Genomic DNA, 25,211 nt, shown 5'->3' on the forward strand with positions numbered 1-25,211 from the left:
GCTCTGCCTGTTTGCCTGCCGCAACAGCCGGAGGGAAAAGCTGTAGCCTCCGCAGACCCGGTTTGATCGCAAGCAGAAATCAACAGCAGGCAGGACCTGTTGTGTCTCGGGGACAATGCGCGGGATCCGCGAGTGCCGCGCATGCAGATGAGGCTTTCAGCCTCGCGCCAGCGCAAGGTGGGAGCCGGCACCGGGATCGCCCTGAGAGCAAGGAGCGGCTGGGGAGGCAGCGTGCCGCGGCATGCTCCCAAAGGGCTGCTCCTCCGACCGCGGGAGCATCGCCCGCTGCACACAGGCGCACTCGCTCACACACGCGCACACACGGCCTCTCGGTGCGGCTCCTCGCAGCCCTTTGATTTGCGAGGAAGGAAATAAGGGCTCTGGGAGCAGCAGCAGCAGCTGTTGGCAAGATGCGCTGAGAAAATCGAGCAGGGAGAGAGCTCCGGTCTGCTTCCCCGCCTGGGCTGGAGCCCCTCCCGCAAGAGGAGCGGCTGCAGAGAGAGGAGAATGAGCAGCCCCTCCGCGCCCGGGAAGATGGAGGCGAAACCTTTGTTCAACGTGCAGAAGGCTCTGGTGCAGCCCGTGCAGATGTGCATGTTGGATATCCCCCTGAGCGTGCAGGATGACGATGTAAGTGGCAGGCGAGGCAGCCGCCGGCCCCGCGGGGGCTCCGGGGATGGGGTGGGCGTGCAGGGGGCAGAGAGGAGCCGTGACCCCACCCCAGCGCTGGCCGGGGCTGGTGGACTCATGGCAAAGTTGAAGGTGCCAAGAGGTGGCACCGCCTCCCGGCGCAGCCCTTTCCTCCCCAAGCGCTGCGTTTGGAGCCAGCCTGCGCCTTGCTCTTGCAAAACCCAAGATGAAAGGAGGAGTCGGGGTGGCAGGGGAAGCTCCCCGCAGGGTGGGAGACTCGCGGTGGCGCTCGGTGCAGAAGGGCAGGTTTCTTGCAGGTGTCCTGGCTGGGGATGGCTCGGAGGTGGTGGCAGAGCTCGGGGCTGCCCTGCCCGGTCCCTCTGGCACCGTGGGCACCGCTCCTGCCCGCTCGGCTGCAGCAAAGGGCAGGGCTTGGATGCACAAAGTGGCGCTGGCTGCAGCGCCGGGGCAGATTTCCCCAAGCGTGTGGCTCAGGGTGCCCGTCGTCACCTTAACTCTGCCCCTCGCAGGAACACACCGGGAACCCGACCGCGTGGGGGAGAGCCCTGCCCCAAAGCTGCTGGGGACCCCAGCGTAGGGGCAGTGCTTCCCCCAGCTCGCGGTGGGCGAGCAGGCGGCATCCCGGCTCCGCGAGGGTTTGGGATGCGCTCCAGGTGCTGTCAACATTTTGGGGCAGAGCCGCCTCTGGCTGGGGAGCAGGGGAAGCCCCCGCTCTCGCCGTGCGTGCTCAGCGGTCGTCCTCACCACAGGGGCCTTAAACCTGCATTTTTCCTGGTGGAGAGCGATTAGAATATAATGGTGAACGTTACCTTCTCTTCTGCATTACCTGCGTGCTTAAAGGGGTAAAATGACACCGAGAGGAGCCCTCGGAGGAGGGAGGGTTCCCCTGCGGGCCCCGTGCCAGATCCTGGCAGGGGTGGGCAGCCCCAGCCCAGCCCAGCTCCTCTGCAGGGATGGGCTCGCAGGGAGCCTCCTATATTTAGAAACACCCCAGGGGTGTTGCCAGCACCCAGGGTGCCGCTGTGCTAATGAGGATACCTGTGACGGTCACTGCAGAGCCAGCAGGGCGTGCCGGGGCTGGGAACGCGCCCCGAAATCGTGGCAGGGAGGGGAGGAGGGAGGCGAGGGCAGCCTGCGGGATGCTGGAGCGCGGGAGGAAGGCGCTGACCTGGCAGCTGGGTGCGTTATTCTCATTTAGCTTGATTTGTCAGCAATTCACACCTCGCCGTAGCCGTACCTGGGGCTGGGTTTCCCCGCAGCGTGCGGTGTGCTGTGGGATCCTCAGGATTCACCAGCGCTGGAGACCGGTGTCCGCCTGGGATGGGGCGTGGGGATGCCCTGCCCTGGGTTGCTCGAAATGACCTCTGCCTGCTAATTGTATCCATGGTTTCGTTGCAGAATGGAAAAAATAATAATAATTAAGGGGGTTGTGCACCATTGGGGGGATTTTTTTTTTGTTTGGTGTCCCCAGCCCTCCGTCACCACCGGGGCGTTTGCTCCATTGTGCAGGACGGAAAGGGTTAGCGCTTCCCGGTGGAAACCCAAACCAGAGCGCGTTCTCCAGCGTCCCCCTTTCCACTCGAACTGGGGCTCCGCCCGTGTGCCTCGCCGTGTTTGCGCGAAGGAAACCCGGGGATGCTCGCTGCCTTCCCTTCTCCCAGAAAGCGGGGGCGAGGCGGCTGCACCCCCGCAGCGCCAGCACCTCTCCCTGCTTGGAGCCCCCGCAGCGGGGAAGCCCCGGGCGAGGAGCGATGGGGAGAGACCTCGCTGGCGGCCAAGGAGCTCCCCCAGCCGTGGGTGTCAGTGCCTCGTGCCCGCCCAGGGCTGTCCCCACGCTGTCACCTCGCCAGGTGGCATCTCCTGCTCTGCTTCAGCACCCGCAGGCTCACGGATTGCCTTTCCTCTTGGAGAGGGCGCAGGGAATTTGGGAGAAGATTAGGGACTGTTACACGGGGACTTCAGATGCACGCACCTGAGCGGAGCTCTAATAAGTGGACAGGGTCCAGGGACTGATTGAAGCAGGGACCGTGCTGACAAGTGGCCAAACGCTGCCCAGCAGCACTGCCTCCCGACCCGCTGCGAGCGAGGGAGCACCCGGGCTGGTCCGCAGGAGGCAGGGATGGGAGCGGATAAAACAAATCTGCATCACGGGAAGGGAGTCGGAGCAGCATCCCAGCTGCGTCACCGTGCCCCGCTGCTCTTTGGGGCGCCCCCTGCCTCTCCCCGCTTGTTTGCCTCTTGCAGCTAAGGGAGGGAAGAAGGGACATGGGCACCTGTGGCACATGGGCACCCGTGGCCACATCCAGGGGCTGGCACCCCGGCGTGCTGCTGCATGCCAGACAGGGGTTCCTCTCGTTTCCGTCCCCCTCGCTGGCTGTCGCTGGGGCTGCCGGTCCCTCCCTTTCATAACCCAGCCGAGCAGTTGCAAAATTTCTCGGGGCGCTTCTCGTGCTATTATGGGTAGGGATTTCCAAACCTTCGCTAATAAAAGAATAACGGTTTCTGTATCTGGGAAATGGGGAAAGCCATGAACGGGCTGTCGCAAGCGATGTAACGGCTTTTGGGGGCACCTCGGCACTTCCCTCGTAGGATGGAGCTGCATGGCAGGCTGCTTGGTCAGCTTCCATGGCAGTATCTGCTCCCTGCGAGTGGTGGGGACGGGGACAGTGTCCTGTGGAGCTGGGGTGCCACTGCCTGGGCACATCCCAGGGGGTCAATCCCATGCCTCGGGCTTTGGGAAGCCATCGGGTGAAGGCACCAGCACCCTGCTCAGCCCCCCCTCGTCCTTGCTCCTCGGTGACGTCCTCGTGAGCGCAGTAGGTTTGACTTCAAAGCAGTTAGCAAATATTTTCCACTCCAGTGGGCTAATTAGTTAAATTACATTTCACATGCTAATTTATTCCTCTAATATTATTTTTTTTTCCCAATGTGCTGACGTACAGGAGGAGATAAAAGCTTGGTTTGACCTTAGAGCCAGGCCCGGAGGAGCTGGAGACGGGAGCGAGCGATCCGTTCCCAGGTTTGCTGTAGCCCAGGTTTATTCCCCGCTGCGTTCAGAGATCTCGTTCGGTTGGGCTTTTTGTGTTTTAGCTGACTGCAGCCCGGGTACCTTGGGTGTAATGTCATCTCCTGGCACGTAGAAGAAAAACTTGGAGATCAGCACTAATGAGTTACTGATGCTCCATTACTCCGGAGCACAGCGGTGTGCAGCACCATACGACCTCAGAGTGCTGTGTAGATGGCAAGGGACGAATCCTGCCCGGAGGGGCTCGGGGCAGCGCCGTCTCCTGCGCACCAGCGGCACCGGGGCTGCCCTGGGGGCTCAGTCTGCTCCTCGACAGTCTGCCCTGCGCCAGGGCTGATGGAGCTGGTTGTGCAGGGGCTGGAAACGAGCCTTCCTCACCACGCCTGGGAGGATGAGCGCCCCTGGAAGGGAGGCGGACGCTCTCCCCATCCCGAGCCACCAGGGCTCAGCACCCTCCCATGGATGCAGCGGGTGTTTTCGGGTGATGGGATGAGCTGGCGAGGGGGGGGACGCGTGGTGTGAAAACCTTTTGTCCCACTGGTGAACCCTTGCTGGTGACTGAGCCCTGCCCAGAGACTCAGCACCCACGCCCCCCTGCAGCATCCCTCCTTTGGGTGGCTTTGCCCACCGGGGAGCGGGTGGGCTTCCAGCCGGCAGGACGGGGAGCTGGAGCTCACGGGGGTCACGGGTCGGTCCCAGGCGCTGGGGCGAAGCAGTCGCTGAAAACAGCTCTGCAATGAATCAAACGCTTTGTCGTGTTTATATCAAAGGCTGTTTCTTTTCCACTGCCTGTGCATGGTAGATGTTATCAGGAGGGAGGAGCTGAAAATGAGCACTGGGACTGTTTCCTGACCACAATTACAGACAAAAACAACAAATCCCTCCATCCTCTCTCTTTTGGCCAAACTCTCCTTTCCCCTCGGGTGAATCATCACTTGGCTTTTTAGAGGAAAACTGGAAACTACGGAAAAAGTCACCCAGGCTGAATCCTCATCCTCAAGGGCAGAGTTCCAGGAGGGCGCTGTAAAATCCTGGGACTCGTGGGAAGCAGCAGAACCCCCCCCACTGCATCCCTGCCTCCCTGGGGACTGGGTTTCACCCCCCTGGCGAGGCTGTCCCAGGGGTTCAGAGCATGCAAACAAGTGTGAGGGGACACGGGTGTGCTTCTTGCTTGCGGTGTCTGTGCAGGTGGCCATCCTGGGAGCTTTGGGGACAGTGGTGGTTCCCAATTCCAGCTGCTGGGGGGGCTGGTTGGTGTGCTGGGCTGAGCTTTCACCCTGGGCTAAAGGGACGGGGGAGAGGGTCGCCGATGGCTGCTGCGTTTGGTTCCCGGGTGCTAACGCGGCTGGAGTCGTCGCCTCCACGTTCGTGCGAGCTCCTCGACCGGATCCACGAGGGGAATGGAGCCGTGGGCGTGCTGGGCTGGTGATACTTTAATGAGCAGTCAGCAGGACCGCAGTGATGCAGCCGGGCGGACGAGGGTTGCCAAACCGAAATGAGAACCCAGACCTCTGGAGCCTTGAGCAGAGTCGGCCCCGTGCCCGGGACTCATCCTGCCCGGCCACTCGTCATCGCAGCCCCAGCGGGTGGCTCGGGGGAGCCCCACGTGCAGACTGGGAGGCGGGGGTCACTGGTGTGATTCAAGCAATGCTAATTCTCCCTGTGCTGCAAGTGCAGCAGGAGCTGGTGCTTCCAGGAGAACTGTCGAACTGATCTGCTTTCAGCGGGTTGTTATAAGCGATTGGCTGGGTCTGTGCTTGCCAGTAGCTGCAGAGTAGAAATTGCAAAGAAAATTCGGTAAAACACCTCGTGCTGTGTCCTCTGCTGGTACAAGTCAAGGCAAAACCACTGGTTTGGGTGGCGATACCCCCTAACTCTCGCTTTGGATGGGATTTAATGTTCAAAGAGATGTCCTGGAGTGTTGCCCTGTCGCTGCACTCTTCCTCCTCCCCGTCTTTTAGCCCCAGCTGCTGCCCGAAGTCCGGGGGCAGTGTAAGAGCTTTCCCCTTGCAGCTTTTACTCTGCAGACAAGCATCTCCCAGAGGCGTGGGCTCGGCCTCCTGCACTTTCTCAGGTGAGGTGGGCTCTCTTCTCCCCGCTCTCTCTCTCTCTCCGCTCTCATTTTCCATCCCGACGACACCACGAGGGCCGTCGAGCTCGGCGGAGCACCTCGCACGGCTCCTGGTGCCCGCGTGCTGCTGGCGGTCGCTGGCTCCGTCCCGGCGCCCCGGCTGCAGCTGCCTGCCAGCGGCACGAGGTCCCTCTGGGACAGCACGTTGTCACCGTCACTTGGCCCCGGGGCTCGGAGCAGGGCTGCGGGCGCAGCTGCCGTGGCAGCGTGCCATGAGCGTGCCGGCGCCGCTCCGCTGAGCCACGTCGGGTTCGGAGGCTGGTTTGGGGCTGTGGGAAGGGCGCGTTGCAGTGCCCAGCTGGGGCTTTGCAGGGGCACAGGGGTGCTTCTTGCTGACAGCAGCTCCTCTCTCGCAGTGCTCAGTGTCCCTGAAACGTTTTGGTATTAATATTTCAGCGAGGGTCGGCTCCGTCCCACCCCGAGGAGATGGCTCGCGGTGGATGCTGCCTGGCGGGGCAGCGGTTCCCTCCGTCATCCGGCCGTGCTGCAACGTGCAGGCAGGCACTGCGATGGTTCGCTTTGGGCAGAACTTGTGATACTTGGTATTTTTAACTCCTGGGGTCACGCGCGTGGGGCACGCAGGCTGCCTGCTGAGGGGAGCCGCAGTCCACGGCCGAGGCTTTCAGGTGTCCCCTCGATACCGATGCTGGCTGAGAGCAGCATCCCCGGTGCTCGCCTTCCCCTGTGCCTACGTGGTAAGGAACTCTCTCTCTTAAGGTGAAGACCCAAAGTTATGAACCATGAAGGCTGTTTACATCCAAAGGCTGGCTTGCCGATTTTTCTTGCGTCCTCTGCTGTGCAGCCTCATGCAGGTGTCTCCTCATCCCAGGTCCTTGCTTCTCTCCCAGCTCCCACTGGGTCGGAGTGCCCTGGCTCTCAGACAGCCTGCGAGCTGGCAGTCCCTGACCCGCTCCCTTTGATGGCTGCCTTTGCTTTTCGAGGCCGGGTGCTGCCAGCTCCTGAGGGCAGCGGGCAGGATCAGGCCCTCGGCTGGGGCACATCGAGGAGCTGTTTGAGGTGAGCGGTGTGATGTGCTTGGTAGTGTCTGGCCATGATGCTGGCAACAGGGCAGCAAATGCAGAGCAACACCCCCGGTGATGCTGGGGCACTGCTCGCTCTGCTGGGAAATAGCATCCAAAAGAAAAACCCTAAAAATAATCCCTTTCCGCTTGTCCGTTTCTTCTCCCTATAGGCTTCTATGTGCATTGGTCTGAGAGTTTGGTTTTTTTTTCTTTCATCGTAGGAACCCACCCCTCTTACCCCCAGCCCTTCTACTTCCCATTCTGGAAACTGAGCACAAACCAAGAACTGTGAACAGAGAGGTCGGAGGGGAAACGCGATTTTTAGCAGCAGCCTCCGGGCTGACCGACCCCAGCAGCCGGGGGCACCTCTGGGGCCATGGGGGCGGCGGGCTGGAGCCAGCTGCTGCAGCCCCCCAGGGTCCAGCAGCGTCGCGGTCACGGCTCGGGGAGCTCCTGCCCGGGGGGGTCCCACCTGGGCAGCCCCCGAGCTGCTGGAGCTGGGAAGTGGAGATTAATCCCTACCCGCTGTGTGCGAGGGAGAGGGATCAAAAGGAACTGCGAAAATCCTGGATTTCCCTTCCCGTTTGGCAGAGGGAAGCAGGGGGCAGGAGACGGACGGGCTGCGGGGCACAGCTCCACCATTTCCCATTGCACGGGGCTCGACACCCTGCACCCGTGGGCCTTCATCCCTGGTTATTTTGGGGTCAGCACAAGGCTGCATCCTGGCAGCAGACCCCATCCAAGACCTTCAACAAACCTCAAATTCCAGGGGCTCCCTCGCCACGAGGCTGCTCCAGAGAAGAGCTTTGCAAGTGGATGTGGATGTCGGGAAAGGGAAGGGAGGCTCCTAAGGGAAGCTCCACGGGGCTCTGGCTTTGGCAAGGAGGTGACACGGCACACGCCAGCCCGGTGATGCACCTGCGTGCTGCCACGTTGCACGGCTGCGTGTCATGGAAACACTGACACAGCCCCGCACCAGCGTGTCGCAAACTGCAACGGGGTAATTAACCATCAATACGTAATGATCTTCACTGCTGAGATGAAAAAAAATCAACGCGCAGGCTGCTCGGCAGTGGGTTAATCAGCCCGACCGTCGGTACTGTGAGAGCTGACGGTGGGAGAAGCTCGTTGGGGCAGGATGCAGCCGGGCGCTGCGACGTCTTGCCGAAAGTCCTGCCAAAGTTGGATCAGACCCTTTGGGAGCAGCTCGTTGCACTCGTCTTCTGCTTCCTGACCCACCTAAAAACGCCTGGGTCACATTTCCTAGCCCTCTTCCCTGCAATGAGGAGGCAGAAAACTCTTAAAATCTGTTTTCCTACCGAAATGAGGTTAATGGCGAGCTGGTGTCTGCCTGTCTGTGCCTCCCTCCCCGAGTGACTTCTCAACCTGCTGGCCTGCTGCATGCAAATTCGGCGGAGGGCTCGCAGATAACTGGATCTATGCAAAAATGATGAAAGGAGGTAGCTGAGTGGAGGAAAGGAATCTTGTAAATGCCCCCAGAACAGCTGTAGCGTGAGCTCATGTATTATTAGACACCAGAAAATCCACGTGGGAGACGCTGCCTACAAACGCTTTAACCACAAAAACATTTTCAGTCTCAGTTCGTACATTTTTAGGCACCGAAGGCGGCCTCGAGACACAAAACCATAGGAAACGAGACCCGAGTAGTTCCAGCGCTCACAGGGCGACCTTGTTATTTTAACGAAAACCGAAATTCTTCAGCGCTCGCCGTGATCCCCGGAGCCAAGACTCTGAGGAAGAAGAGCGTAAATCACGACCCGGAGGGCCAGCAGCGCCGTGGCTGGACCCGGTTCCGTGACTCAGCACCGCTGCTGCTGTTTGTGCCACTGAAACCGAGAGAGAAAGCTGGCCCCGTGCCACCGGCGGATGGCATTGTTGGGAAGAGCGCTGCTCCGCCGCGCCAAGCAAGCCCAACAAAAAGCCGTGCTGGCCGTCGGGGGACGCGCCGGAATAACTTCCCCTGCTGAAACAATGCAGAGCGGAAACCTTTTCAAGTGGTTATTACCGAGGGGAAAATAATTTGGCTTTTCTAAACATCCTCTGAGGGTCTGACAATACCTGGGAAGACTAAAAGACTTTTGCAATTCTTAATTGACTTTTCAGCCATGTGGCCGTGTGTCTCATTGGGGCGATACCCGGCTCGGGCTCTGGACAGTCAGACTTTCCCTTTCCAGCTCTTGCCAGGCTCCTTTCCTGTCTCTCGTGGGGACACCAGAAAGTGTTAAAGCAGGATACTTCCATCTCTACTCTCTGCGCTCTGCCCCGACCGAGGGGATTTGGCCCAGGTGCTGTCGGTGTCAGCGAGCACCCGCATGCTGTCCTATCCCATGGCCCTGCCCCGCTCCTGGCCCTGGCTTCTCGCTGCCAGCCACGCCATCGCCACACTCTGCAGCTGCCTCCAGGCTTCTCCCCTCGCTCCAAACCAAGCCAGCTTCCCTGCGGCTTGCACCGCGGCTTCCCGACGTGCCCGGGTTTTGATGTATGCTTTCCCTGACGCTTGTGCGGCTGGAGGAGATGCAGGGCCATTGTTGGAACATCCTTTTCCATATCCCCCATTAAAGGGCTCTGTTCCTGTTTAGCTGGATTTCTTTGTTTTAAGTAACCTCAGTTATTTACTTGTGGCCTTAGCGCTATGTGTGCGGTGCACCTTACTGCTGCTTCGCGTATTTCCAGGATCTGGCATTTAAATCTGTTCCACCTCACTCCTATTCTGGGCTAACTGTGTTAAACCCGGGCTACCCTGAGCCTGTTTGGCCTTGCTGCCAGTAGTTCTGCTCAGCGTGGCTCTGCAGCCTGCGTGGGTCCCATGTTTAGCTTTGGACGTAGTTCAGTCCTGCACGATGCATCAGCTCCGTGCGCTGCTCCTCTGCCTTTGCGCTTTTCTCTTGGGCCTCTCAGCAGCTCCACGGCCCCGTTCCCTCCCCTACGTGTGCCCAGACATGTTTCAGCAACGGGGATGCTCACGGTGCTGGAAAACGTGCCAGGGTAAGGAGCTGGCGATGAGCAAAGTTTCTTCGTTATCCGTCGGGATTTCTCTGTTGGTCCGCTGCCAGGTCCTCGTGTTTCCGAGAGGCTCCTTTTACAAGATTCAGCTGAACGTGTCAGTTCGGCTCCTTACCGGCGCTGGAAAAATGTACTCGCTGCCCTTGAAGGTACCTTGAAAAGTGAGCGGAGCCCGAGCCCCGCTCTGCGTCTGTCCCATCCAGGCGCCCCACCTGGCCGTGGGCAGCCCTTTTTGCCATCCGGGTGATTTTTAGGGGGCTGCACCAGGCTGGAAGGGGGCATGGGGGGAGAGGGAAACACTCAATAATGCCCAGGGAATCCCGTTATGGGTTGAGTGCCCTTTGGGAAGCGGCACAGCAGGGACCCTGCAAGGCTCAGGGGTGCTTTGCCAACGCCTTGCCCCATGTCAGGAGTCGGCAGCTCTGTATTTCTGACACTCATAATGAAATCTCACTGCGCTGTCTTATTTTCCTGGTGGATGAGAGGGCCCGTTTTGATTTCAGAAAGGAATTTATCATATCTTCAGGGGTTACACCCATTCCTGTCTTTCCCTGCCAATTTCTGTGGCTTCATAACCTTTCTTTTTCCTACCAGTGGTTTGCCTTTTCCCTACTATCCGACAGAGGAGTGCAAGCAAGGGTGGAAGCTGCAGTAATTCAGAGCACCTGGGAGCCCCGAGCTGGCCGTATGCTGATTGCTAAGCAACGCAGAAAAATGTTTTTCCTGTTTTTCTTTTGGTTACGAGCACCTTAGGTGGTATTTGTTAAAAGAGCTGACTGAAACATTCCGGCAGAAAGGTGATAGGGAGATAAAAGCTGCCTTTAAAGACAAATGGCTCAAGAAATACGTCTCCATGTCTGCAGCGTGTCCGGCTGCAGCAGCCCCGTGCCCGCTGACCTCGGCTCCGGGAGCCCAAAGTTCAGCCGAAGGGGAGAGGCTGCAGCTCCCACTCGACACGGGGATGTCTGGTGCTAAAAGCAGCTGGGGATCCAGCGATCCTCCCCCAAAACCAGCCAGCCCTGGGCAAGCTGCTCTGGTTGTTTTGCTGCATCCCCCTGCTGCTGGCCGCCCTGCGAAGCGCTGTGAGGTCTCTCGGTGCTTTTCCCAAGATGGAGCCTGTTATCTTTGGCTCTCTGGGCGTGTTTCAATGTTAGCAGTCGTATTTTGCCTCTTATTTTTTTCTGGGTATTTTCTTTTCGCTGTAAGTGGCTGCGTGACTTCTTTGTGGCAATGTCCCCGTGCGCCTTTCCCCAGAAGTGTCCGCACGAGGTGTGCTGTGGTCAGTTGTTTCGCAGAAAGTGGCTTTGATTTCCCCGTGCACCTCGTGCCGGCCTTGTTCTGCTGAATTTTAGAGGTCAGCAGGTCCGAAAACCTGAGGTTTACGTTATCATCTGCTGCCCTAATGGAAGATGCTCAAATATCATGGCAAAGCGGGTGGTGTGAGCGTTAGGATGGAGTGGAAATATTCCTGCAAGCTCGTTAGTCTTCCAGGCCGGTGGCATAATTGTGCTGCCATGGCCGAGCATCAGGCTCCGCAGGAGGCTCCGCAGGAGGTGCTGCGGCCCAGCTGCTGGCAGGGGGCTGCAGGAAACCAAGCCCGGCAGAGCGGGATGCAGAGGTTCAGATCCTGATTGCCCGGGGATTTGGTGCGCTTCCTTCGCTGGGCACTGACGATAACTTGGAGCTTGCCTCGCTGCCTGAGATGTTTGGTGTGCTGCTGGAGGCTGCGCTCCTGAGTCAAGCCGGTGCCCGATCCTGCTGCCCGTGGTTGCAACAGGGGTGGCAGCAGCACAGGCACTGAGTGCAGGAGAGCCTGGGCAGCCTTCCCCTGCCAGCACAAATTGCTCCTGTGGCAGAGAAAGGGCCCAAGAAACGCCCCAAACCTGGAGGCAGCGCTGGGTCTGAACAGCTGGGCTGAGGGATTCCTAAAACACCCTGGCAAGCGGTGTCTGGCTCGCCCCTAAAATCTGGTTAAAAACTGTCATGGATCGTGATCACGAGTGGGAACTGGGGCTGTGAGAGACGGGGCTGGCTGGGATCCATTGGTCCCCAACTAAATTCTGGGAGCTGCTGCTCTAACCTAACATCGGCGTGCAGGGGGTACTGAGCGCGGCACTGATATCACTGCCCCTTCTTGCACAAGCTGTGAGGTTTTTTCCCTGGAGTAGAAGAGGAAGTGGTGCTAGTTCTTTGTTTTATAAGAAACGCTAATAATAATAATAGTAATTTTCCAGTTGAGCCTGGGCCTTGGAGAGGCGAGGGCAGTGGAAGTGAAAGTTTCAAATGAAAATCTGAACACCCAGAAAGTTTTGATTCAGGACTCAAAGCAAGCGGTAACAAGACAGCCCAACTTCCAGTTAATAATTCTTTTCTATCAACAGCACTTTTCCTCCCAAGTGCCTTACAAACAAGGATGCAAAGGGCTTCCCCAGCTCCTACGGCCTCCATTTTACAAGCGGCCAGGCACGGAGCGCTGCGGGGACTGACCCGATGTGCTTCGTGAGCTGGTGCCAGCCACGATAATGTCGCGACTCCCATTCCCAAACTCTGATTTTCCAGACTCCCGACTGATGGGGAAAAGCCCCGGTGATGTGGAGTACGGGAACAGGGTCAGCGCGAGTCATGTCCTGCAGGAAGCGTGCTGGGAAGCCCTGCCCCGCAGCGGAGGACGGTGAAGGAGGGCAGCTGTCGGCAGGGCTGGTGGAGCTTCAGGATGCTCAGGGGCTGTGGGATGAGCTCGGAGCTCAAACATGCTGGGGAGAGAACTCGGGGTGTGCGCTGAGCCCTGGTATTGAGGGAGAAGCCAAGGTCTGAGCCTGCAGGTGCTGACCCAAAGCTGCCGGGAACTGGCGTAGCGTTTGCAGAAGCCCCTGGTTGTTACCCGTTCCGCATCGTTCGCCACGTGGGGAAGCCTGGGGGCTGGAGGCTGTGGCAGACGAGCGCAGGTTTGTGATTTGGAAGTGCATGGGTTTGTGTTTATTCACTCAAAAGCTCATTGCAGGGTGATGGAAAGAAACCAAGTGAGGGATTTCCCGCAGCACCCGGTTCCTGCACCCGTCTCTGCTCCTGCGCCTGCTGAAGTCGCTGGGACATTTATGGCTGACGTCAATGCAAAGTGCTCGGTGTGTTGTGAAAAGCTTTTGCTGAGTTTGCCAAATGTAAAATGATTATTATTTTTTTTTAATGAGTCACTCAATCGTGGATGGTTTCCTTAAGTCCCCTGCTCCGGGAGTCACACGTATAAAATCATGGTAACTTTCAAAAATTTCTCGACCTTCAAGGGGGAGAAGCTTGAGGGTGTGATCCAAGTGTTGCCTTTCAGCTCTACGCTTAGAGGCAAAGACGGAGCCCTGAAAAGTTATTTGTTTCAAGTCTCACGGTTTTCAAGAGCTTGGCCCCTGAAGGCTGAGTGTTTGGGGTTAGCTGCGCTGAGCAAACATCCTGAACTTGGGCTCCTGACCCCGCTTTGAGTGTTTTGCTTTTCAGGCCCAGAAGGTTCCCAGGAGAGGAGAAAGGAAACTGGCTGGCTATTTTTAAACCCTCTCAGTTGCCTTCCTGCTTTATATTATTTATTATCCATTATCAAAAGTGTTTCTCCCCTGAAACTATCTTTAGTGGTCAACCGAGGGACCGGTGAAAATTGCCCATCAAACAGAGCTGCAACTTTCCGTAGAGGTCAGACGGAGCTGGAGGGCTTTGCAGGGTTTTCCCAGCTGCAGATGAGTGGTGCTATTATCTGTGATGTGCACGTGGGCAGTGTCAAGTGATTCCCGTTGTGGGCTGCAGTTTCACCACCCTGAGAGCCGAGTACCCAAGGAAAGCAGGGTCTCCTCTCCCAAAGACCCCGCAGACCAGAGGGGCGGCACCAGTTCCCCCGGCTGGGCGCTGCCTGATTTCTGCACGCACCCAGCTAAATGATGTGTGTGTGACCACCACATTTTATTGCACGTCTCGCTGTATCACGCGGGTTCCACGCGACACGGCAGCGGTAAAATCAGCATCGCCCCCAGGAAGCATCCCAAAGGCGCGGGGCTGCCTCGGGCAGCGCAAAGCCCTTGCGCAGGGCTCGGTCCCCTTTCCCAGGGTGTCCCTGGAGGTCCCGTTGACCCTCTGTGGCTCCAGATAAGCGGGACAATAGCCCGCATTGTCCTCGCTCATCCTCCTGCCTGGTAAATTTTCAAGTTTGAAGAGTGTTGCAGCCCTGGCAGCTTTGTTAATCCTTTCCTGCCCGGGCAGGAGGTGCAGGTGGTGGTGCCTTGGGCAGAGCTGGCTGTGCAGGCTGTGGCTCCATGTTCTCCTTGGAAATAAAGCCACGGGGCTGGACGGCCTGGGAGGCTGATGTTATTTCAGCTGTGCAGAGAGAGCTGAGGCGTAAAAGTCTGGGTTTTGGTGGTGTCAGCAGCAACTGTGATGCAGTTTATCGGCAGGGTGTGAGGAGGGAAGGGGAAGAGGCCGGGGAGGGTGATAGCACGCCGCGCTCAGCGCAGAGGGGTGGTGAATGACGAGCAGGTTTGCCTGTTTCTCTTTGCCTCTGAAAGCAAAGTTATGTGCCGTGGTTTAAGCATGGGCTTGGGGGCTCAGAGCCTCTCTAATATGGGATCTGCAGCCCCAGTCTCCCTTTCCCTGTGTCCCTGCTGGGCCGTTTGTTGGTGCCCTGGACCCCACGCACTGGGAGCTGGCATGGGGATGGGGTCAGACCCTGCTCCCAGCACTGGCGTGCTGTGGGGCCCCACAAATGTCCCTTCATCTCCGTGGGGCCATCACCCCATAATGTCCAGCTGGGGCTGGGCAGTGCTTCCAACACAGACAGCACCGCGGGGGGCTGAGCCCCCGTGATGAGGTGCAGCCCGGCTGAGCATTAACACGTGCCCTCAATCTCCACGCAGTCCCAGAATTATCAGGGTAACATTCCGTGCTGGGTTTTGGCTGGGGTGGTCTCGGGACCCCGGCGCTCCCAACCTGGGGGGCGTGAAGCCCCCCCCTCCCAGCACCGCGTCCCCCCAGTGTCACCTCCGTGCCTCGCCCCCCGCGCCCCCTTTTCCCCCCGGCTCCGTGCTCTGCCGTGGGGGGTGGGGGGGGGGGCGGCCCCCTCCGCAAGCTCCCCCCTCCTCCTTCCTTTCCTGGCTCCGTCCCCGGGGGGGGCCGAGCCGAGCCGTGCCGGGCCAGCCCCCGGGGCGGGCGGAGGCTTTAGGGGAGGAAACCAGCGCTCGGCTCCGCGCTGCCACCGGGCTGCTCCGCCGCTCCCCCGCGTCCCCCAGCCCGGTGGGGTTAGGCTTAGGGGGTTAGGCTTAGGGTTGGGGGGCCCTGTCCTCCTCCCCCCCCCCCCCCCCCCCCCCGTTTATCCCGGGGCTGGCCGGGGATGCGGTGCCCATGGTGAGCCGCCGGCACCATGCCGCCGCCGCGCCCGCCCCCGAGAAGATGTTCGAGGGCTGCCGGCGGGCGCGGAGCCTTTGGGGCGGCGTGAGGCTGGAGGTGGCCGGCGAGAGCAGCCCCGTGGTGCTGCACAGCTTCACCCAGCTCGACCCCGACCTGCCGCCGCTGGAGGTGAGCAACGAGGCGTTTCTTTTTTCTTTTTTTTCTTTTTTTTTTCTCTTTTTTTTTTGGGAGGGGGTGGGCTCAGCCCGCTGGGAGCGGAGCCCCGGTGCTCGTCCCTTTGTGGTTTGGGGCTCGTTTGCAGGATGGGAGAATCCGGGGTTAGGTATGGGGACGGCTGGGGCAGCCTGTTTTATTTCTTTCCATTTATTAAATAACCGGGTGCCCCTGCTCGTCTCCGCGCTCTGTCCCTGCGCCATCGAGGGGCGGGCAGGCAGGCAGGCAGCCAGACCGGGCTCTGCTGGGGAAAGCAAAGGGCCTCCCCTCTCAGAGCAACCAGGGCAAGGGGGCGGATTGCTAAAAGTGGGGGCTCCTAATAACTCGTTTGAGCCCACCAGCTGCTGGAGGTAGGAAACTGCTCGGATCTGAGCTGCCCATAAGGGCTTCAGGCTCATCCAAGCCCCGTAAGTGTCCTCTGGGAAGGTTATGGGCACCAGGACGACTTTGCTGGAGGATGCAAAATATTTGTGCTCCTTTGGATTCGGCCCTGGGTGCTTCAGAGCCGGTCCCCTGGAGGTCTCAGCCCGACCGGTTTGTTGATGGCAGCTGTGCGGGGAGGTGGAGGCAGAGGCACCCAGAATCATCTGAGTCAGAGCTCTGCCTTTTTTCTTCGTAATGGATGATCGTCTTCTGCGCGCCAGGAATGTCATTGATTCTGAGTAAGCGGCGTGTTAGGAGCAGCTCAGCTGGAGGAAGGTTTTGGCGTTCAGAGGTGGTGGTTCCACAGCAGCACCCGAGCCCCGTTGGCTGGCGGCACAGGGGTTAAATCAGCGAGGGTCAGGAGCCTGGCTTTGCTGGGATTTAGAGCCAGCTGCAGATGTGCTTCGTGGCTCTGGCTGCTTCCCGCTGGAGGGGGGCGGCTGGGGGGGATCACCGCTGAAACCTCTGCGTTACTGTGCAGATATCCGGGGAAGGGAGCCAGCGTTTCGGCGGCGATGGCTCCTTCTCCCTGCTCCGAAGGATCCATCCCATAACCTGCACTGCAAAGTCCTGCTCAGCCGGGGACGGGATTAGTGCAGGCTCCGGCCGTACCAGCTCTCCTCCGGCCTGGTGGTCAGCTCTGCCGAGAGTTCACGAAAACACCATCCGGCTTGCTTCCCCCCCCCCCAGCTCCTTTCTCCTGGGGGTGGGCGTGCTGACATTGTTCGGCGCACATCATCTGGTTCGTGTTATGTCTGGCAGGAAGTCCAGCCTCTCCGGCCCGCCGCGCTCCGGGAGGCTGCAGGGGGAGTGAGAGGAGCAGGGAAGGGGCAGAAGAGGGGGGCGATGCGGCTTGTCGTGGTTCTACCCCCCCAGGAAAGCTGTCCCGTGCACCCCTGGGGATGAGGCCTTGGACCTCGGGAGGGGTTTGGCTGCATTGTGGGGAACGGAGGCTGTGAAAGCAAAGTTTTGGGGGCTGAGAGTGGCTTTGCGTGGCCCCAGCGTGGCAGAGAGAGGCGAGCGTCCTCCAGCCCTCCTCTGCTGTCCTCTCTGCCCAGGTTTCCCCTCTGGGCTGTAACGTGGCTCCGTGCTGCGTAACGGGCAGAGCAGTGCCGGCATCCCAGTGCCTGGGCTTTCCTCCCGGCCCCGAGGAACTTGCTGACAAATTCCTCCTTCCTCTGTGCCATCCGTTCGTGAGCAGAGGCAAGAAAAGGCACAGCCGGGAGCAGGGTTCGGTGACCCACTGCCTCTCGAGCAGCTCGGAGAGCCTCTAACCTCCTTGTGCTCCCAGGTGAGAGCTCCGTGGTGTTCTCTGGGCCGTGTGGAGTGGGTTTTGCTCACTGTCGTTACACTGCACAACCAGGAAGGCAGAGAAAACAGAGTTGCTGTGACAACTGTGCTGGCAGCAGCCTGGTGTGGTTGTAATCCTCGGGTAAGGTTTCTCTGTGAGATACGCCCTGGGAGGAGAAGGCGGATTATTTGAATGCCCCCCCATAGACCATCGCTGTTTTGCTGAGCTCCACTTCTGTCCCTGTGGTGGAAACCCAGGGCTGCGCTCCCCACTCGGCCCTGCACTGGGATGGAGCTGGGCTCGGGGCCGTGCCAGCTGCTGGGGGCCATCGCCTGGTCCCAGGGGAATACAGAGGATCCCTGGAAAGCTGCTGGGCAGGTGGTGGGGAACACGGATCCTGTTTTCCGCTGAGCCCCTGCGGATGGCTGTCAGTGGCAGGGCCCTTGGCCTGTATCCCAAGCAACGGTATCGATCTCCCAGGCACCGTGCTGAGGTGGCCGTTCGAGGGCTCGCGGCCACGTGCTGGCAAGCGTTCTCCTGCTGATTTTAACCGTGGGGAATGGAAAGTTTATACTGAGCCTCTCTAGCGAGGGACTGGCCAAGCTGCTTTGCACACCTTTTGCTTTGTCCTTTTCGGTTCTAATCCAGCCCAAATCAGCAGTGAGTGTCACAGTGTGAATTTGTTGGTGGTTCTCCTTGCTGGAGATGCGTGCTGCAGACACAACTGGAGATGACACAGACTGAAACTTTCATGAGACTGGCATCGCCGAACCTCCAGACAAATGGTGAGGGCTGACGCATATTGAAAAAGCTTGTATTGTTGCTATTTTGGCTCTATTTGTTTTCTGAACAATTAGGAGACTTTCAGTTGCTAAACACATCCTCGAAAACTTGAATTGCTCAGCCCAGATGCCTCGGAGGTCAGTGCTTGTGCTTTATAGCCGAGAAGGAGGGGTGAAGATCTCTCTTAAAAGCCATTTTATTTTAGCTTCCAGTGGTGCCTGTGGAAGAAGATCCTTTTCTCCCAGCCTCTTCCCCTCCCCGAGGCACAACCTGATATGCCCGGTGCAATTTGCGAGAAGAACATCATCTGCTGGTACTTCTCGCATGGGGACCTGCCTTGTGGCTCCCTTCCAGAAGGGTTTGGAGGCGGCGGCGAGGCTGGGAGCAAGCTGAGATGCTGATTGTTGATGGCTGCTGCAGGAAGGGAAGAAAGGAGGTGGGAGGGAGTTTTGATTATTATTTGATATCGTTAGAAGTTGGGGAGAGGTTCCAAAATGTGTTTGTATAAGGATCGTGTTACTCAGGGGCTGCCATGCCCTGTTTCCATAGGGGTAGGAAAACCTCCAGTACTGGGATCTCACTGAGGCTTTAGTGCTGGATTGGCAGCCCTGGCAGAAATCTTGCTGGGCTCCACCTGGCCTCCAGGGTCCTCACTTGACCCTCCAGAGCCCGCCAGATCACACTATTGCTCTGCTACGGCCCTTTATGTCCTAGCTGTGGGTGTGGGATTACCAGGCAGGGACAACTAAATGCAAGCTTGGAGAGTTTCTACACTTCCCTGTGCCCAGGTTTGGGGGTGGAATGAGCTCGGATTTTGCAGGAAAAGAGCAAAAGGACTGCTGAGCTGCAGGGATGCCTCACTTACTCAGCTCTTCTGCTGTGGTGCTGGGGTGGTTGGCAGCAACCACCCAACATTTCAGGCCAGAGCACAGCCTGTTTTCAGGGACGTGCGAGTTGGTCCGGCCATAGGGACTGACTTCACCATGAGTGGCTTCTCCATCACCCTTTCTGCCTCTCTAATTGCCGGCCGCTGCATCCCCCGAGGGACATGTAATTGAAGGAGCAGAGAGCTTATTTAGGTCACTGCAGACCACATGTACAGGCTGGGCATCCCCTGCTTGTACTTTCTCTAGCACTCTTATCTCCAGAGCTGCCTGAGTGACTGTTTTTCAAGCAGTTGTGTTCCTTTTATTTGGATGCATACTTGCAGCAGGGCTGTTTCAGTTCTCAAATATTTATCTCCCATGGACCCAGCAAGGGAGGGGAGAAAGCTGTAGCCAAGGAGCAGGATTTGGACACAATGCTGGTTGTGACGGGCGAGGGAGCGCGCTGCAGCTGGGGGGGGCCTTCCATACTTTGCTTTGTTTATCCCGTGCTCTTCCTGTGCACAGTGCCGGGTTAGACACAAGGGCAGCATCCTTGGCCTACCCAAAACGTGTGTTGCTTGTCGAAGGCCTGCGGGACCTTCATTCTGCATCTGTGCGCTGAAAGATGAGCCTGGTGTGAATGCTCGTATGAGGAGGTGCTTGGTGCCCAAGAGAAACTGGTTGAGCATCGCGCTGAAACTGTATCGCAGCCTCATTGCAAGCCTGGAATAGCTGTGGGTGGTGGAAGAACTGAGTAGTTCGGCTCCTTCAATTGTCAGAGTTTCTCGTTCCTGTCCCAGCACAAGGACCGACCACATGGTGCAGCCCTGACCCCCAGAGCCCATCCAGCTCATGCAGCACCCTCTGTAATACCGATGTGCCTGGACTTTGCTCCTGAGCTGTTACGGAGCCCTGAGCTCCGGCACGAGCGAGCCCAGCCGCTCCCTGGGGATCGGCCCAGGGCCCGATAAGCGAGGGCAGGGAGCGGGTGCTGCCCGGTGAGCCGGCTCAGGGTGCCGCGGCTGGCCAACACTGAAGTGGCTGTGCTCACGCATGTAATGCTGTGTTTGCAGAAGGGCTCTTGTGGAGTGGCCTTTTGTTCCCGTAACACCTGGCAGCAGCTCTCCCGGAGGCAGGAGAGAAGTCCTTCCCAAATCTTGGCAGCGAGCTCACACCATTCTTCCTCAGTGCGATGATGTGGTGGCTGCAGCGCCCAGCACCACCGCTCCTCTCCGTGCCTTTGGTTTGGTTCGTGGTTATGACATGCAAACAATCCCTAAAGCTGACAGCTATGTTCCAGGGCTTCCTTTTGGTACAGGTTCCTACAGGGCACCACATTTTTATTAGATAACCAGCGAGAGTTTAGCGCACCTGATGGCCGGTAGTTATGTGACAGCGAAACACCAGTGGGGGGATGAAGCACCGCAGAGGCATGCGTGCGGCCCGTTTATCTCGCATAGCTCAGCAGCAGTGAGTTTGCTTTCATTCCACCATCGGTATGTCGACGAGCCCTGCTATGGGATGGGGCGAGGCATCCCCCAGCCCCACACACCGGGTCCCTGGGCACTGTGGAGGCAGGATGGAGGTGGCTCACATTGCCAGACAGCAGGCCGCGTCCTCAGAGCTGGCGGCAGAGGGAAAAAAAAATTAAAAAAAGTTGTTTTGACTTGCAAACAGCACGGATTGGAGAGGAAAGTCATCAGAGGCAACTTAATCTGGAATGCTGAGGCATTATTTTTAGCGTGGCTTTTCTTTCTGCTAACCACACTTTAACAAACAGCAGCTGAGCCGAGGGCCTGTGTGGAGACCTGGCTTTAAAGGGCTTGCTACCCGTCTTACCAGAGCTGCTCTTCATGTCAGGGAGCAAAACCACAGCGTTTCCCTGCTCTTTGCAGTGGTCGTGTCTCCATGGTGACCCAAAGCTGAGAGCCCTCACCTCTGAGGTTGGTGTTTTGGTTGTGAAATGATGTGTGCTGGGCTTGGGTTGCTCTAAGCCTGGCCTCAGCTCAGGAAACCATCCGGCAGCCACGCTGGGCAGGGCACAGCACGCTGCCCGAGGCTGCTGGTGGCCATCTCGCTGGGATTTCTGATTTTTTGGATGGCACAGGCTGCGAGATCCCGTCCCGGAGCCGCAGTGGGAGCTGGCGCTGGGACAGCCCGGGCTGGGCTCCCTGGCAGCTTGTGCTCGGCAGTGACTCAGAGCACAGCCGTGGTGCGCTGTGGGCGTCACAACAAAGCGCTCCTTCGCTCAGCTGCTTTGTTGGGGTAGTACCCCACAAAACCCCTCTCTCCCAGTCCTCATTTCCACGGATTTCAGCACATTCCCCTGCAAAAGTTGTCTCTAAGAGGAGGGGAATGCTCGAGGCTTGATGACCCATCTTAGTCCAGGCAACATCATGCGAAAGGAGCTGGGGCAGGAAGGCGGGCGCTGCCGCCCACTTTGCACTGATGCTGTCCCACTGTCATTTTGTGAGTCAACTTGTTGGTTGGATTTGTCCCCCAAACTCCTTTTGAACTCATTCTGAAGCGGAGGGCAAGCCATGGGGATGCTCAGCCCTAGTACCAGGCATCCAGCCCAGGACAGCAGACAAGCCCAGCTAGGCCCATGCTGGCTCGCCTAGTGCTGCGTGCGGCACAGCGAGCCTTCGGTGCAGTTTTGCCACAAAAAAAAGCTTTATGATGTGAGGGAATGACTGCATGCAGACGGAAGGGTAGATGGGAAAGTAGAATAACCCAGCATGAAGCTGTCTGCTCTCTCCCTGGCGCCCCCCACATTTTGGGTAACGCTGGCAGAGGGTTTGCTGCTGCAGGTCCCTCTCTGGCTGATGCTCAGACAGGGTCAGCTGCAGGAGCCACATTTACAGGCATGGGGACAAGAGTCCTAGTAATTGAGGAGGGAATTGGGGCTGGGGGGGACTCATCCCACCCCGGACACCCACCTTTCTTTTGCCACAGCCTCTCTAGATGTGCAGGATCCGGCACACCCAGCTCCCGGGGCAGGGCTCGGGTCCAAGCCTCGCTGCTTGGGCTCCCAGAGTGCATGTTCAGGCACTTGACAACAGCTAGATTTTTTTTCTTTCCAGTTGTTTTCTCTCCAAAGGTGCCAATTAAGATTAAACTCTCAGTTGTTTCAGCTGTGGAAATCAGACCAACTTAGTTGACTTAGCATCCTGACTGCAGGCCCCCCAGGTGTCGGCTTGTTGACTCCTGCCTCTGTACCTGCTTATATAGCACCTACTGCCTCGTTGACACCTAGTTAAGTAATGCTCTGAAGCTGAGATTTTCTTGATTACAAGGCAAAAGCGCTTGCTCTTCCCTCTTCCAGCTTCCCACAGGCGGCAAAGCCGCCGCAGGGAGGGGAAGAGGTGGCAGGGAGCCATCCAAGGGCAAAATGTCCCCCGCTCAGCCCCATAGCAGCCCTTCCTGGAGCAAAGGGGTGGCCAGAAGCCCACAGCTGGGATGTGGCGGCGGATGCGGGTGGCAGGAGGAGGCTGGGACCAGCCGGGGTCAGCCCGCAGCTCCGCAGCAAATGGAGGCACCCGACGTCATGCCGGCCGGGGTGGGAGTCGGGTGCGAGGGGCACGGCCGGCGAACAAAGGCTCGCTTTTATTCCTTTCGCTAGCAGCCCCTCGCTGCTGCCTCCCTGCCCTGGATTGTTCGTGTGTTTTCTCTGCTTCAGCTGTTTACTGGGTCACCCTGCTGCGGACGCGCGCACAAAGAGCGAGCCATCCACCGAGGCCGTCCCTGCGCCACCGGCACCGCAAGCCCCTCTGAGGCCCCAGGAGCACAGTGGTGGCATTGAGCCGGGCTGGGAGAGCGCCCGAGCCTGCCCTGCTGTGGGGCTGGGGGCTTTGGGAGCATCCCACCACCTCCCAGGCATCCTCGTCCTCCAGGATTTCGGGGCGGGGGGTTCTGGGCTCGTCGGTCCTGCCCACGCTTCGATCGCACCAGTTTTGGTGGAGTGAACGTAAGTCGACGTAGGCCAGTGTAAACACATGGGTGGACACATTCACTTCACGAGGGCTTATTTTGGTGCAGCTTATCTACGCTAAGGATGTGTCTGAGCTGAATCAAAATGAACCTCGCTCAAATTGAAGCGAGGGGTTGCAGCGCAGTTACCGCGAGCCAGACGGCAGCCAGACAGCTGTGGGTTTTGGACAGCCTCCAGTTTGTCCACCCCAATCTGTGCACCTTTGAGATGACAGAAAGATAAGACTACTTTTTTTTTTCCTTCTTTTTTTTTACCCCCTTTGCAAGCCACAGCCAATGAGTGCACAGGCAGCTATGTACAGGTTATCCAGGCTGCTCGGGAACGGCGTGGGCAAAACTCCAGCCCCAGGTGTGCTCTTTCTTCGTGCAGGTCACCCACGTGGTGGGGGCAAGGGGAGGTTTGGGCAAAGAAGCTGCTTCTAGGGCAATTGATGCTTCTTAAAATTAAATGTTTGGCTGGTTAGACTGGCATGTAGGCTGCAAGCTGAGAGCAGAATATTTATGGAAGGCTTTGTGTTTCTGGGAATGTAAAGACTTTTGGGAACTCACTAGCTTGAAAATGCTGATGCATCCAAGGGACAAAGAGTTTCCCTGGAATTGCAATGACAAACAGATCTGTGTGCCCCATGCTGGTCCTGAAGTCAGAAATATACTGGTTAACAAGCATTAAGACATAATTGAAAACTCAGCAGTGAGGATCCCAATGAGTTGCAAGGTCTGTCAGCTCCAACGCCGACCCAGGCGCTTCCCCTTCGCTGACACGCTGTGGTTCTTGCTGACGCAGAAGTAGCTCGCTTGGTGTGAAGGGCCCCGTTCCAGCATCGGAATCAACAGGGTAGTACGAAGTCAGGTAGGCTTCACTGTCATCTCTTTGGGACACACACACCCTGTTTTCTTCACATTTGAACAAGGTGTTACAGGGCTATCATGTTGCATGGCACCTACAGGTGCTGCTGTACACCAAAAAATGCATTTCAGTATTGGAGCTTGTTTCTGTGATGTTCCTTGCAGATTTCTCTGTTCCACCTCGGTGAAACACAGACCTTTGTTCCGAGCCGAAATGACTTACCGTGAACCACTTGATCTTTATTTACTCTTACAGAGCAGTAGGCATTAATTTTTTATACACCAGTTGTCACCAGCCACGTGGTTCTGGTTTCACTTCCAGTAATTACCCTCCGGGCTCCGGGTGAGTTCATAGCGGAGCGGTGGCTCTGCAGGCGCAGGCCAGCTGCGTCCCTCGTAAGCAAGGCTGGCCGGGTAGGCGTTGGCGCTGAGCGGGGATGCTGCAGAAACACACGCCAAAGTGATCACGAACGCAGAGCAAAGCAATGTGGAGCAAGAGCTGGAATTGCTGTGTCAGCCGGATCCTTTTTCCATGAACTTAGAGAGGAAGCAAAACCTGCTGCACTCAGTTTTCTGCTCCGCTTCAGCAGCCTGCGAAGGGAAGGACCCCTTCCTGGCACGTCCCTGGGTGGGAAGCACAAGGGGAGTCCTGCTCTGGGGGCAGCCTAGGCTGGGCTTTTGCTTAGGATGCAGCTGCCTGGAGGTGCTGGTGGTCTTCGTGTGCTCCAGGGTGTAAGGAACGCAGGGTCTGGAGTTACACCGTCAGCCACCTGTGGTGTCTCTGGCACCGCCAGTGGCAGATGTAGCTCGCTTTTCTCAGGGGAGTCCCCAGAGCAAGCCCGATGCCCTGCAGCCCTTGGAGGCCGGTGGGGATGCAGTGGGCACGCAACATTTTTGCAGGTCTGACCCTTGATTTGCAGACCATAAAAAGAGCGAAAAAGTTTCGATGTGTGGGAAGGCTCCCAGTTTTCTTTGAAAGCAAAACAAACGCAAACAGGGGAGGAATCCAGTGTATCTGCTCTGTCTCGTTTCTGGACCCAAGCGCTGAGCTCCTAATCCTCGCTCCAGCCACTGACTCACTGCGTGCGAGTCACAAGACGCCTTTGTACCAGATCCTCCAGCCGCTGCTTTCTCTTCTTCCTAAGCCACGTGGGGGGAGACGGCTGCCTTTGAATATCTTCCCCAACCACGCAGGGTTACGGACGCAGGCACCACCAGCAGGATCAGGCCTGCCCTGTCTCAAACAGTGCCCTCAGGCAGGCCCTGATGGAAGAGGTGCCAAAGCCTCCTGCGAGGCAGACGGGGGGGGGGGTGACAAGTCCCCACCACCACCCATCCCTGCCTGGCAGTGCCCAGGGGGATTTATGGCTCCTGGCTGCTCCCCATGGTCGCTGGCTGCAGTTCCCCCTGCTTAAACACCTGAAGCAGAGCAGAAGCAGAGCTGAGCGTGTCAGGGAGCCCCGGCTGCGGAGCCAAGCAGCTGATGGGTGAGAACAGGCCCTCAGCTGTTGCCACTGTCCTGATATCCTGGCAAAAACACCCCCTTTTCACAGCGGGTTTAAGTTTAGCT

At 58.2% G+C, this 25,211-nt stretch overlaps 1 protein-coding gene across 4 annotated transcripts in view; it reads left to right on the plus strand.

The window, feature by feature from the left end:
* The first annotated feature begins 313 nt into the window (after positions 1-313).
* RALGDS (ral guanine nucleotide dissociation stimulator) overlaps positions 314-25,211 on the plus strand; it is a 38,187-nt gene continuing 13,289 nt past the window's right edge. The window contains exon 1 of one of the 4 annotated variants that reach the window (XM_035555195.2): positions 314-630. In XM_035555195.2, the coding sequence (XP_035411088.1) occupies positions 508-630 (123 nt within the window). In that variant the 5' untranslated portion in view covers positions 314-507. Of the gene's footprint in view, positions 631-15,002; positions 15,398-25,211 lie in introns of those variants that run through there. The other 3 variants (XM_035555193.2, XM_035555194.2, XM_035555192.2) reach the window with 3 other exon arrangements.

This window comes from Cygnus atratus, chromosome 19, assembly GCF_013377495.2.
Source record: "Cygnus atratus isolate AKBS03 ecotype Queensland, Australia chromosome 19, CAtr_DNAZoo_HiC_assembly, whole genome shotgun sequence".
Taxonomy (NCBI): Eukaryota; Metazoa; Chordata; class Aves; order Anseriformes; family Anatidae; genus Cygnus; species Cygnus atratus.